Source organism: Barbus barbus (genome assembly GCF_936440315.1).
Source record: "Barbus barbus genome assembly, chromosome: 11".
In the NCBI taxonomy this organism is placed as follows: domain Eukaryota; kingdom Metazoa; phylum Chordata; class Actinopteri; order Cypriniformes; family Cyprinidae; genus Barbus; species Barbus barbus.
In genome coordinates this window covers 20,520,119-20,533,584 of record NC_136739.1, presented here as the reverse complement: position 1 = coordinate 20,533,584, position 13,466 = coordinate 20,520,119, and the positions used below count along the sequence as shown (strand labels likewise).

The 13,466-nt window shown below is 37.9% G+C and overlaps 2 protein-coding genes across 3 annotated transcripts in view; one reads left to right on the top strand and one right to left on the bottom strand.

Annotated features, from left to right (window-relative positions):
• Positions 1 to 11,022, top strand: part of LOC306876984 (sodium leak channel NALCN-like) — a gene marked incomplete at its 5' end in the record, with an annotated part of 117,945 nt that extends 106,923 nt beyond the window's left edge. For both annotated transcript variants that reach the window (XM_079428483.1, XM_079428482.1), the window contains 15 exons: positions 584 to 682; positions 759 to 852; positions 3,192 to 3,298; positions 3,376 to 3,450; positions 3,629 to 3,748; positions 4,369 to 4,437; positions 4,521 to 4,669; positions 4,836 to 4,929; positions 5,143 to 5,275; positions 6,914 to 7,029; positions 8,195 to 8,352; positions 8,559 to 8,709; positions 9,510 to 9,659; positions 9,747 to 9,858; positions 10,147 to 11,022. In XM_079428483.1, the coding sequence (XP_079284609.1) occupies positions 584 to 682; positions 759 to 852; positions 3,192 to 3,298; positions 3,376 to 3,450; positions 3,629 to 3,748; positions 4,369 to 4,437; positions 4,521 to 4,669; positions 4,836 to 4,929; positions 5,143 to 5,275; positions 6,914 to 7,029; positions 8,195 to 8,352; positions 8,559 to 8,709; positions 9,510 to 9,659; positions 9,747 to 9,858; positions 10,147 to 10,289 (1,770 nt within the window). In that variant the 3' untranslated portion in view covers positions 10,290 to 11,022. The remainder of the gene's footprint in view (positions 1 to 583; positions 683 to 758; positions 853 to 3,191; positions 3,299 to 3,375; positions 3,451 to 3,628; positions 3,749 to 4,368; positions 4,438 to 4,520; positions 4,670 to 4,835; positions 4,930 to 5,142; positions 5,276 to 6,913; positions 7,030 to 8,194; positions 8,353 to 8,558; positions 8,710 to 9,509; positions 9,660 to 9,746; positions 9,859 to 10,146) is intronic.
• A 129-nt stretch (positions 11,023 to 11,151) lies between these two features.
• The window catches only part of LOC306876905 (phospholipase D1-like), a 28,512-nt gene continuing 26,197 nt past the window's right edge, over positions 11,152 to 13,466 (bottom strand). Inside the window, exons 25-27 of the mRNA XM_079428355.1 lie at positions 12,643 to 12,796; positions 11,891 to 12,005; positions 11,152 to 11,573 (exon numbers count right to left, since the gene is read on the bottom strand). Of these exons, the coding sequence (XP_079284481.1) occupies positions 11,349 to 11,573; positions 11,891 to 12,005; positions 12,643 to 12,796 (494 nt within the window). The 3' untranslated portion in view covers positions 11,152 to 11,348. The remainder of the gene's footprint in view (positions 11,574 to 11,890; positions 12,006 to 12,642; positions 12,797 to 13,466) is intronic.

The window sequence follows — 13,466 nt, the reverse complement described above, 5'->3', positions numbered from 1 at the left end:
ATTTGCGCTGGGGCGATGGGAAGGTTGCGACCTTCGCATGGCATTTGTCTGTCACGCACTAGCTTGTCAACATTTGCATGCACAAGGTCGTGACGGGGTTCAGGTTGTGGCGCTTTCCATATGACCCCTATGTCGTCACGACATAACTCGTAGTGACCGACAGATAGGGAACGTCTCGGTTACGTACGTAACCCTCGTTCCCTGATGGAGGGAACGGAGACGTTATGTCCCCATGCCACAATCTTGAACCATCGCTGGTTGCCAGGGACACGTTCTCGGCTCCTCAGCGGGTAAAACCGGATGAGTGGATGCACCTGTCGCCCTTTTATACCCGTATGCACGGGGAGTGGCTCAGGTATGCAAAATCCACTAGCCAATTTCATTGGCGTTTTCTCTTAAGTCAGAGATGATTGGGGCTTCCAAGTAAATCCCCTATGTCGTCACGACATAACGTCTCCGTTCCCTCCATCAGGGAACGAGGGTTACGTACGTAACCGAGACGTTTATTAAGACACTAAACTGTATACTGAACTGATTGATCATGACTGCACTGTTTTTAGGATCTTTGATTGTCTTAAAACAGATTCATGGCATCTACATACACGTCTTTGTGTTCTTGGGCTGTATGATCGGACTTACTCTCTTTGTTGGTGTTGTTATAGCCAACTTTAATGAAAATAAGGTATGGCAGTTTTCTTACTGTTAGTTGATTAGTAGTTACAGTAGGTTTGTTGGCTGACCTGGATGTGTTTGTTTAGGGAACTGCTCTTTTGACCGTGGATCAGAGGAGATGGGAAGATTTGAAAAGTCGACTGAAGATTGCTCAGCCCCTCCACCTTCCCCCACGTCCAGGTAACTGCTCATTTGAGGTTTATAGAAATAAAATGTCAATTTGTGCACCACCATAATGTTGCTCTGTTGTAGTTTGCGTACCATCAGGTGTTTGATGGCGTATTTTAATTACGTTGAAGTATAAACTACATCAGTTTTTTTATTCAAAGTCGTCATACTCATATTTTCTCTGTCAAAGACATCTAAAGATAATCGAAGCTTCTTATTTCAAAAGGAATTTGAATCCTCCAAAATGGTCAAACAGCCACAAAGCGACATATTGGTGGTGCACAGATAAACGTCACCAGAGCAGCGAGTGTATTATTCAGCAGCAGCCTCTCAGTCTCTCATCTCTTTCTTTCTCTCTTTTTTCCTAAACCTCCCTCCATCTTCCACTCTTCCTCTCCTGGCTAATGAGCCATCCCTGCTTTGCATGTGTTTCCTGAAGCATTTAATCAGCTCTCCTCTGCTGTAGTAGAGAACAAACTAAATTTAAGCTTTCAGCGGTGGGTACACCCCCAAGGCAATCACACACTTGATAATAACCACTCCACTTTTGAGTCAGAAGTTATAGCTGCCTGTAGTATGAATGACTTTGGGCACCGTGGGCACCTCGGAGCCAAAGAGAGAAGAGCGATTCTCTCTGCATCTCCCATAGATTGACTGACTGATTGATTTGGCAGTCGCAGGCTCTGCGGTGACGGCGATGGCTCGTTATGTTTTTATGTTAGACTGCCGTTGGCTCGCCTGGAAACAGACACTTCAAAGACATGTTTCATAACAGCAGGAAAGAATAAACACAATTATCATAGTAGGCAATTATCCAGGCATATTTTATGTGGCAATTAGATACAAAATAATGCTCCAATCTACTGACAAGTGTGCATATTTGATTGATATGTTTTGAACCAAACTCCAAAGGCTGCAATGGACAGATTGTTGGTACTTTTCTATTCTTATTCAGTCATTAATTCCATAGTTGCTCAATTATCATTTTAACCAATAGGAAAACATGCAGCAGTTCTTTGTAAATTACAATAGAATTGTTCATCTATGCTGCCTTTGTAAACAATGGGCTGAACCAATGGCATTTCGCTATCAGCATGGAAGCAGTACTCTTCCTCCGGTACTGATAACTGAAATCTAATTTTGCTCAAACAAAACAAAATGCATTTTGTGGGCCACACTGCAAGTTATGCAACCTTTCTAATTAAATTTTCCCTCAAAGAGCGATCAAATTTGAATAATGGTTTACTTCTTTTCTTTTTTCTTCTTCTACCACTATCAAGCATAATTAACATCCATATTCAACCAGGCAGAGCAGTCTCAAAATTACTACAATTACTGCTACTACTAGTATTTAACTATTTATTTATTTCTGTATTTATTTAGTTAGTTAGTTAGTTAGTTAGTTAGTTGGCTAGGAGAGGTGTGCTAAAAAATTTATTTCTAAGCAATTTATGATTTTTGAGTAGCCGATAAAACAAAAAAAAACGTCTTCCAGCAAAAGTGTTATTGTTAAAAGTATAACCAATGAAAATGCAGTCATTCAAATAAAGCTTAAATAGCATATTATATAATTATTATATGAAAAACTAAAACTTAAAAAAAAAATTAGAAATGTTACCTCTGCAACTAACTGAAATAAGTTGAAAGTACTAAAATTATTAAAGATTAATAAATGTAATGAAATAAAAAAAGTAATAAAAATGATGAAAGCCCATAACCAAATGGATAAAACTTCAAATTAAATACTTAAAATATAAGTACTGATAACTAATATAATATAACATAAATAATACTAAAATAACATTGCGGCAATAATGTTCAGTGCATGCCATATGAGAACTAAAATGAGAAATAGCTATAGAGAGCTGTGGACGGCAGTAGGCGGAGCTTCCTTTGTGCTTCCTGCCAGGTAGTCTGCCTCGTGGAATAACAAAAATCAATACCTTAGTCAGCACTTGGCAGAGTAACCACATCAATTCCAACTCCACTGAAACCAGCTTCAAATAATCTGTCTGCGCTTTGTGGCTGTTGAAATGAACTTGTGATTACGGTGTATGATGAATGCCACTCAGACCGCGTGACCTTTAGCTAAAAGACAGCAAAACGATGATGTAGCGGATCTCTAAGCAATGCCAAGGGTAAAGCTCTTAACCGAGTGCATTGAATGAACAGTTGAGATGATTTTCTCTCAGCGAGTCTTTTAATTGATGATAAAGGAGAGCGTAGAGATTATTGTGAAGGTCAGGGAATTTTAACCAGGTCTTTGTTTTATAACCACAGCACCGGATCATTCAGAAAAGAACTAATTTTCTGTTCTTTCAAAGCTGAAATTCGTTCTCTTTCATTTGCAGAAAATGGTGGATTCCGTGCAAAAATGTATGACATTACCCAACATCCTTTTTTCAAGCGAGGTATTGCAGTGCTGGTGTTAGCACAGTCTGTCCTCCTGTCTGTTAAGGTGAGGAGGGTTACAGCAAAAACATTTTCCCTTTATTTCTACACTAAAATGATCATTTTTTTGTGTATGTGTTACAGTGGGATGAACTTCACCCGGTTACTTTTCCTTTGGCCACAATGTCTGTGGTTTTCACATTCATTTTTGTTCTGGAGGTAAAGCTGTTACAGTATACATTTCCAATTCTGCTTGCTGTTCTTTCATGAGTCAGCCCAAGCAAGATTTCTTTCCAGCCACAAAAAAAGTTTTAAAATTCACTAGAGGCCTCACAGTTCATGAGGTCTTTCGTAAGTATTGTACGGTCATGACATAATTAAATTTGCTCTGCTGCAGGTGACTATGAAGCTGATAGCTATGTCACCAGCTGGATACTGGCAGAGCAGGAGAAACAGATATGACCTACTCGTCACTTCCCTGGGAGTCATATGGATCATTTTGCACTTTGCTTTACAGGTACATACTAAAATGTCATGCATTTTCAAAGGGTTTTGTACATTTTTAGCTTAATTATTTCAATGTTTTATTGCACAATTACAGTAAGCCAACACACCTTATATATATATTTATATATATATATATATATATATAAATATTAACATAATGTACTGAAACAACAGCTTAAATATTGGGGTATTCTGATAAATGTCATTTTATTTTAAACTTTATTAAACATGGTAAAAATCTTCTACCAATTTTTATTTTGTGAAACTCAAATATCTACAGTGATTTTGAAAATCATAACATAACAGAACCTTTGTTTTAAGGCACTTACATTTATGAATATTAAGTTTCTGTAAAATAAAATTATTTCAGCAAAAACTGAATCTGTACATCAATTATTTTACCAAAGATCATGTAATTTCTAGTGAACTCTGATACCAAATTAAATACAATTTTCAGACCAAAAGGCACTCCTGTTTGAATAGTCAAAAAACAAATGATCTGTTGTTTCAATGTCAGATTCACAATAGGTACAGTTATAATTTAAAAATATTATAAAAATTTGTTTTTAACTTTTGTTTTGTTGATTTAAATGTGCTTTAGACTGTAAATAAACATTTCTTTTTCTTTAGAATGCTTACACATACATGATGGGCACATGTGTGATAGTATTCAGGTTTTTCACCATATGTGGGAAGCATGTAAGTATGCATAAATATTTACATAAAATATGTGAAATAACATGAGAATTTTCCTCCACTACCCAGCTGTCTTGTATTTACAGGTGACGTTAAAGATGCTTCTGCTAACTGTGGTCGTCAGCATGTACAAGAGTTTCTTTATTATCGTGGGCATGTTCTTGTTGTTGCTGTGCTACGCTTTCGCCGGTGTCGTCCTCTTCGGCACCGTCAAATACGGCGAGAACATTAACAGGTAAGCCGTCTTGTGACACACTACCCACTGCGCTGATATAATTGGTGTTGTCTAAATGTTTTGCTCGAATGTCCTACTTGCATTTGAGAGAATCAATTTGTACAGCTGACAGCATGAGAGGAAGTGACTCTGCGTGAGCTGTTACTTTTTCCTCTCTCACCAACAGGCACGCAAACTTCTCCACCGCGGGGAAAGCCATCACTGTACTGTTTCGAATAGTCACAGGTGAAGACTGGAATAAGATCATGCATGACTGCATGGTAAGAGATTGGATGGCAGCCACGTTTTGCCCGCAAGCAAACTTGCTCGCTGTGAAAATTATTTCAAAAACAGTAAACAATTCAGTTTAAATGAATCAGATAGAACTGCAAATATAAGTGTACAGCGTCTGGTTTCATTCGACATAACAAAAATACATCAGCTGCGAGCCCCATGTGTTGATTATGTTTGTTTTTATCGGCCTTGTTCCCCAGGTGCAGCCACCATTCTGCACTCCGGACAAACATCGCTATTGGGAAACGGACTGCGGCAACTATGCTGGCGCCCTCATTTACTTTTGCTCCTTCTATGTCATCATCGCTTACATCATGCTCAACCTGCTCGTAGGTAAGCACCTCTTTCCCCTGACTGCCGACACAATATCCCGTTCCATCTCCTAGAGCGGCATCTAATTTCCTCCTGCTTTAGACGCAAGCCAAACTAGCTCATAAAATACAATATCCATGCCCATTCTTCTTCCTGACGTCCTTCCATGTTTATTATCTCTATTTTTGCCAGAACAGAGTGGTTCCTCCCTCTCATAGCTCAGCACTGGTCACTGCTGAATATGAATGAGGCTTTGAATCACTTTGGGTCAAAGCCTGTTTAGTCTCTGTCTCTATTCCTCTTGGCTTATGGACTGTATAGATGTGCACACTTTCTAGGCATCAGCATATGTTGTGGTGTGCTGGTGTCCCCAACAGGCTACTCAATTAGCAAGTTGGGTTGTGCACCAATTAGTTGGGAATAGTTGTGCACCAATTAAAGTACCATGGTTTCCACAAAAATATTAAGCAGCACAACAGTTTTCACCATTGATTATAAGAAATGTTTCTTGGGCATCAAATCAGCATATTAGAATGATTTCTGATTTCTGTCACTGAAGACTGGATTAATGGCTGCTGAAAAATCAGCTTTGCCATTACATTTCAAATATTTTAAAATAGAAAACATTATTTAAAATTGTAATAATATTTCACAATGTCTTATACTATTTTACTATTTTTGATTAAATAAATGCAAGCTTGATGTGCATATGAAACTTTAAAAAAATATCAATGGTACGACTTGCATGGCTAATAAGATCCACAAGCTAGGCCAACGTCATCATACCTGCACCAGTGTTGTTTTAGTATTATTGAGATACTATTAGATATTAATATAGATATTGTTAATATTTTGAATGAGATTTTATTCATATTTTCTGCTTTTGTTAATTTAAAGTTGTAGTAATTTTGTTGTTCTTGTAATTTTTCTTAATTTATTAGTATTAGTAGTATATTAGTCTAATTTTGTTGTTTTTAAATATGTATTTATAGTTTTTATTCATTTTTATTTTTAGTTATTTTGGTACATCAAGTTAATCTAAATGAAAGTGAGAAATGTTGCCTTGGGAACTATTATAATATAAGGTTTGAGTTTATTATTATTATTATTATATAATTTATTTTATTCCAAGTTACAACATTTTTTCTCTCTTTTTTTTAATGGTTTCTATAACAACCCTGACCTGCACTAATTACTGTAGTTTCAACCAGCATAATCTTGATAGCCCTAGCTGGTCTTTTTCAGCAGGGCCAGGCCCACAACACTCTCTAAAGCACACCATGAGTGTGTAACTCACACACCACTCAACTTAATGCTCTGAAATGTGTCATTGAGTGTGTTAGCTGGTTGCATACCCCAGCGTGCCACAAGAGCTGATATAGTGGGCCATTAGCATTAACCGTCAACAGTTTATAGCCTGACAATTTAAAATAGGCATTCGAAGGTAACTCTATTGCCCCCTTGAGGATTATTACAACCACAGCAATGCAAGAAGGCATGTCAAGTATGTACAACAGGACCATGTGCTTGCAATGCATCAGCCAAGCATTCGTGTCTGCATTTGCACACTTGTTGAGAGTCTGTTTTCAGTCTTTTACTTATGTTCTGAGAGCCTAGCTGAAAGCTATCCCAACCATAATCACTTTATTTCCCCCTCAGCCATCATTGTGGAGAATTTCTCTTTGTTCTACTCCACCGAGGAGGACCAGTTGCTAAGCTACAACGACCTGCGTCACTTCCAGATCATTTGGAACATGGTGGATGACAAGCGGGAGGTGAGGAGGAGGAGGGGACGTGCCTGTGATCAGGGGCTGTCAGCGGGGATGATTTTGAGTTAATACCCGCGTGTGCTCTCCGCACCGGCTCTGAAGCCGCAAATGAATGAATCACACGCATCGACATTCTCACCTCCAGAGTAATTGGAGGTTATTACTGCCTGTCACAGATAGCGAGAGGTGTTGAGCTGTCATCTTCATTAGGTGAAAACAGCCTTATTGAGAGCAGCAGAGAGAAGTGCGTGCAGATTTGACCTCTTCCCTTAGGATCAGTAATATCTGCTCGTGTATATTTGAGTTAAATGAGGCACACCAGTCATTTTCTGGCCTTAATGAATCAACCAGCGGTGCTGGGATCAGCTAGAAACACTTGAGGCCATAAGACTGTAACAGCTGAGCACAGGAAGGACTTTGTCCCTAATTAGACACATGAGCTCTGCTCCAAAAGCTAGTGAGCTTCCTCAATGCCTGCTATAGCCTTCTAAGACAGCACAAACCTCAAAAAAACTGATTTAGAATACAACACCTTTTCACTAAAGTTTCCATTTGGCTGAAAACCAAAACTGTAAACCGCCTGTTCTCAGGTGTTAATTTACACCAATCAGCAATAGTAGTAATAGTAAAATAGTTAATAGTCAAGTTCTTTGGCAATGAACTGCCTCTTGATATAAAAAAAAAATATATAAAAAAAAAATACATATTGTTACTCCAGCATCATTTTTGGTCACTCTGAAGCTGACATATTTACCTGTTGTAGCTCATCCAAGTTATGTGCACAAAATAGACTGATTTCTGATTTGACTGAATATTTTCAGTTGCCAAAATTTTCAATGAATTCCAATAAAGTTTGCTGTTAGCGTGTTGCAATACTATAATATGCAAAACAACAGTGCATACAATAATTTCCAAAACTGACCATTTTTCATGTTTCTGTTGACTTCTTCACCATTCATAGTTAATAAGACTTCATTCTAGGATTGCCTGCTCTGCTATGGATACAATATGATGCTTCCTTAGAATTTAATAAAAGGAATGTGCTTGTGATCCCCTTAAAATGCTGTCTAGGTTGGTAGCTCACTAGCTACATTGATAGTCTGAAAATTTTCTTAAATAGCCCTTTGTCCATTATATATTCCTGTATTTATTTATGTTTTTTTGAAAACAGGGAGTGATACCGACCTCTCGGGTGAAGTTTCTGCTCCGTCTGCTGAGAGGTCGTCTGGAAGTTGACCTGGACAAAGACAAGCTTCTCTTCAAACACATGTGTTATGAGATGGAGCGTCTGCACAACGGAGGAGATGTCACCTTCCATGATGTACTGAGGTTAGAAAGGACCATTAGTATTCATTACAGCTCACAAACAAAAGGAATCATATCACAACAAATCAAAATGTCCTATCAAAACTCAAATTTCCCCCAGTCTAAAAAGAACAAACCCTGAAAAGGCCAATTTATCTCTAGTGTTGTTCATAGTGGCCACTAAACTTGTTCAGCAGCTTGTAGGAAATCATTGATGGCATATGTTTCAGCATGCTGTCGTACCGCTCAGTTGATATCCGGAAGAGTCTTCAGCTGGAGGAGCTGTTGGCACGAGAGCAGCTTGAATACACTATAGAGGAGGAGGTGGCCAAACAAACCATCCGTATGTGGTTAAAGAAGTGCCTCAAACGCATACGAGCCGTGAGTTCACACAAACACACTCCTGACACTTCACTGATATTTACCCCAATGCACTAAAATCAGATCAGCTGTATGACAGTGACTATATTCACGCTACATCTCAACATGGCCTGAATCCGATTTCACTTTAACATGGGCAAATAAATCCATATTGTACATTTTTGTTTGAACAGTCAGGTGGGAATTTATGCAATATTTATGTCAGTCTAACTTGACAATGTGACTTGAACTTCCTGTCTGAGTGAGTTTTTTATTTTTCTGCAGCTGTAAATAGCTATAAAAGACTGAATATATATACCAAGACAGTTTATTCATAATACTCCAAATTGGAGAAATTGCTTTGCACATTATGATGGAATAACAATATTTATTGAAAAACTCATTTTAAATAAGTTATTTAAATGTGAGGTGGGAAAGTATTTCCTGAGATTTTGCTATTCCTCATTCACAGAGATAGGAATTGGTGCCCAATATAGCTGCCAGGAGGCATTGCTTAAACAAGCATTGAGTGAACTGACTTTTGCTACTATTTTGCTTTTGCTGGATTTTGCTATCTCTTCTCACAAAGAAATCTGATTTGAGCAAGAAATCACAATTAGGCGCTTTCAGCTTGCCAAAGTCAAAGCTATAACCTCACACAGATCCACTTATAGGATCACTGATATAACTGCTGATATTCAGTTCAGTTGCTTTTATTGTCATTGTTCAATGGAATTAGTCCCATATCAGCATAGTGGCACTGGGATAAAAGCTGATATTAGACATGCAGGATGAAAACTGACTCCACCTTCCTCCTTCAGAAGCAGCAGCAGTCATGTAGCATCATTCTCAGTCTGAGAGAGAGCCAACAGCAAGACCTCCGACGGCTGCTCAACCCTCCCAGCATTGAGACCACCGTCCCCAGCGAGGAAACCAATGCCCATAACCAAGACAATCCCACTCAGCCAGAGGTAACTCAACCAGTGTCTGTTCTTCAGAGACTCTGTGCCTCTGAGTCTTCATTCTAATGAAATGATTTGAAATGATTGACCCAGCAGAACAGCGGCCTGCAGACCTTACTGAGCCCCACCCTGTCCGACCGCAGCGGATTTCGCCAGGACTCCGCCGACCGACCCCAGAGGAAGCTGGGACAGTGGCGACTTCCTGCAGGTCAACACCAAACACTCGCACCATTAAACATGCTCTTACATTTACAAAAGTATTGCTTTTATCCAAAGCAACTTATAAATTAGGTATATAGCAACATAAGTCATGCTAAGTGTTGCTAAAGGATGTTAGCATGATAATTATACTATACTTTCTTCCCATGTTTCTTTGAATGGGTTTGAAAAAGAACAAAGACTTGTTTGTTTTCCACATATTTAGCATTCTGCACATTGACGTGTTTGCGTGGCTGGTTAACCCGTGACTCACATCGGTCTTGTGTTTGTCCTGCAGGGCGCACGAGTGTGAAGTCCATGGTGTGTAAGATGAACCCAGTGAGTGATGAGGCCTCCTCGGGGTCAGAAGTCAAGAAATGGTGGACTCGCCAGCTGACAGTGGAAAGTGACGAAAGCGGCGATGACCTCATTGATATCTGAAGCAAAACGGCGTGCAATTTTTTTCTAATTTTTCTCTTAAGAAAGGATCATTCAGCTAAATCTTTTGTATTGGCTTCTTATATGGCATAAGCCATGATCCTCTGTTAGCTTTACGTAGGTGAGTCTACGCTGCTTAAAGAATCACCTGCACCCGTTCAAGCCTCCTTTTGCTTATTCAAAGACTATTAATGTTGGTTTCAACCAAGTTAATGCTCACTCTACTGTGGTGGAAAATTTTCAGTGAGCATTGTTTTGTCAAGAAATATCTTTGATGAAAGAGCAGCTGTAAAGTGTCCTCAGGAAGTTTATGTAATGTAATATGAGTCTAATAATTTGAAATCTAGATGTAATGGTTAGGGAATTCACATGCTTTATGTGACGCACCTAACCAAAGCCATAGCGTTCTCCTTGTTTGTCTTTGTGCCACCATAATTTGTCTTCATTACATGGATGTGTTTGTAAGATCCACAATTATCTTGTGTTGTAAAACTGTGGGCTTACACTTTATAAAATGCAACTACTAGCTTACATTATGGCAAGACAGTGAATGTAACTATATTATGTGTCTACGTGACTGTGACTTTTCCAGATGTTTAATTATTATAATAAAACTACATACGTTATAAGATTAATTTAAATAATATATTGAAATAATGTACTTAATATATTTTGTAAAAATGAAAATTGCAGCAATTTATTGCGTGCTTTTAAATTAAAAAGTGTCTGTGATACTACCAGAAGTGGTTGCATTGTATATTTTAAGCATTTTGACCTGGATTAATCATCAGGAAGATCTGAAAAGAACTATACACATATAAAGAATAATTACTGGAAGAACAAAGTTAATTATTTACAACAGCTGCAGTGTCATGTATATTTGATTAAGAGAGTTCAGTTACAAACCTATAGGGACAACAGACAAACGGCAGAAGAATGAAGGTTTAGACATGCATCTATAGAGAGCTAGAGAGGTAGTGTTTGCATGCTACTGACAGCACATATAGCATCTTTAAATGACATGCATCAAAAGAGAGGACAGCCATTAGAGGTTCAAAGAGTCTACGTCCACAGCTCGATGGGCATGATTCCCTCTTTAGAGTTGAAGGAAGGGAAAAGGTTCTCTTCAGACAGAAAGTACAAGGGAAATTGGACCAGAAAGCCTCGTATCTTCTTCAGTTCAGCGCAGGCCTGTGCTGGGTCCTCTATAGCCATGCAAGGATGTGACATGTAGTCTCTCAGAATCTTATAGTTCAGGACTGCATCAGTGGGCAAACATCTGAAGACCTGCACAGATAGTGATGGTGACTATTCCCAATTAAGCACATATATATCTATATATAAATATCTATATAAAAAATACCAGATCTGCAGCAAATTTATCTTATATTGGACCACAGAATAATTTCAATGACACAAAGGTAGAATCAGAGCACACAAACATCCGGCTCTATTGACTGAGCCGGTTAACCACATTTCTAAGATCAGTGATAAAAGGAAGCACTATTCTAAGAATGAATCAAAGGCTATTTAGAGCGTGCAGTGAGGAAGGTCAGTGCTATGCTCTTTCGGTGGCTCATACCTTTTCTGAGTGATTTATTTACCTTGTCATACACACTGGCGTTCTTGGCTGCAGTCACCATCCAGACTTCCTTGTAGAATCGGTCACTGATGGGATCACTGATGTCTATACTGTCTCCCAGCAAGCCAAGTACAAGTCTAAAAAAAACAGATTGCTTTCACACTTAAAATAACACACTTTGTAATGTAATAGAGCAAAAAATAATGCATTTAAATAAATAGGTTAAATTAATCTGTATATAAACAAGTTTATAAAAGAAAAAGAGAAATATTTACCAGAGATATAGTTTATGCAGTGTATAATGCAGTACATCTACATTATTGTCGTAAGAATTAACTACACATTCCCAACAAAATTAGAATTTTCCAATAAAGCAAAAAATGAGTGATATATTATTTAAATTGATTTGATTTATTAAATATGTATGTTTTAACGGTATTAAGAGTTTTTAGTTTAATATTTGAATTTAGTGGCAATTTAGCTGCATAATCATAAAAGTATAAAGTAGGCTTAATTTTCTTAAATTAAAAATATGTAAAAATATATAATATGAAGAAAATTAAGCCTATTTTATGACTTTTTTTTTTTTCATTGTGGCAAAAATAGTCATAAAATAGGCTTCAGTTATTTCATGAAAAATATGTCAAAATAGATCCAGACATTTGTGGGATTCACCCAATGAATATGAATGATGTATTTCACAGGACTGTAAAATCTCCCACTGCAAAGGGAAAACCTGTTGTCATGTAGCTCACGTGTGACAGGAAAGCAGACCTGAAGCACTCCTCCCGTAGAGACAGAGCGAAGCTGCCAGCCTGATAACTCTCTCCATCCATGACAGAGAGCTGGAATTCTGTGTCTTCAACAACCACAGCCATTTCACTGTCTCTCTTTCCCAGCATGCTCCTGTCATTGATGTTTGCAGAGCCTAAGCAGATCACAGATACCTATCAGACACTTTCCCTTTTCCTACTATCATGGTTAATGTCTGTGGGGAGCGTGTTCTGGGTCTGTATTGGGGTTTGACCTCTACTGAGAGCCTCGAGGACATTTCACTGAATAACACTGACATTTCTCATTTTTCTTCTTCAAAGCCTATTCATAAGGATAAGAGGATAATTGGAATTGATAAAGATAAACATAATTTGAGCGACGTTAATGGGATTTTAATAATGCATTTGTGATGATCGAGGAGACAGGCGTGACTTCGCTTTCATAAACATCTGTTGATGTTTGTTATTCTGCACATGTCCGCACTTAGATGTGTTTTGTGTGAGTGCAGTGCCCCCTAGTGGCGACTAACAGCTTTACATAATGTGCAATTGCCAGATTCTTCTTTGTGTGCACAAACCTAACATATAATAATAATATAATGTATTACGAGTATAATATAATAATATGATCAAAACTTGCATGCAATTATTTACTATTATGGACTATCCATCCGTCCAGGGACTATATACAGGTCGATAATAATAATAATAGTTTTTGTCGTTGTTGTCTCTTATACTTACCAGGGCTACCTTTGTATGGTCAAAAATGCAGTAATATTGTCCAATATTATTGATTAAAATTAATAATAATAATAAAAACTTTTC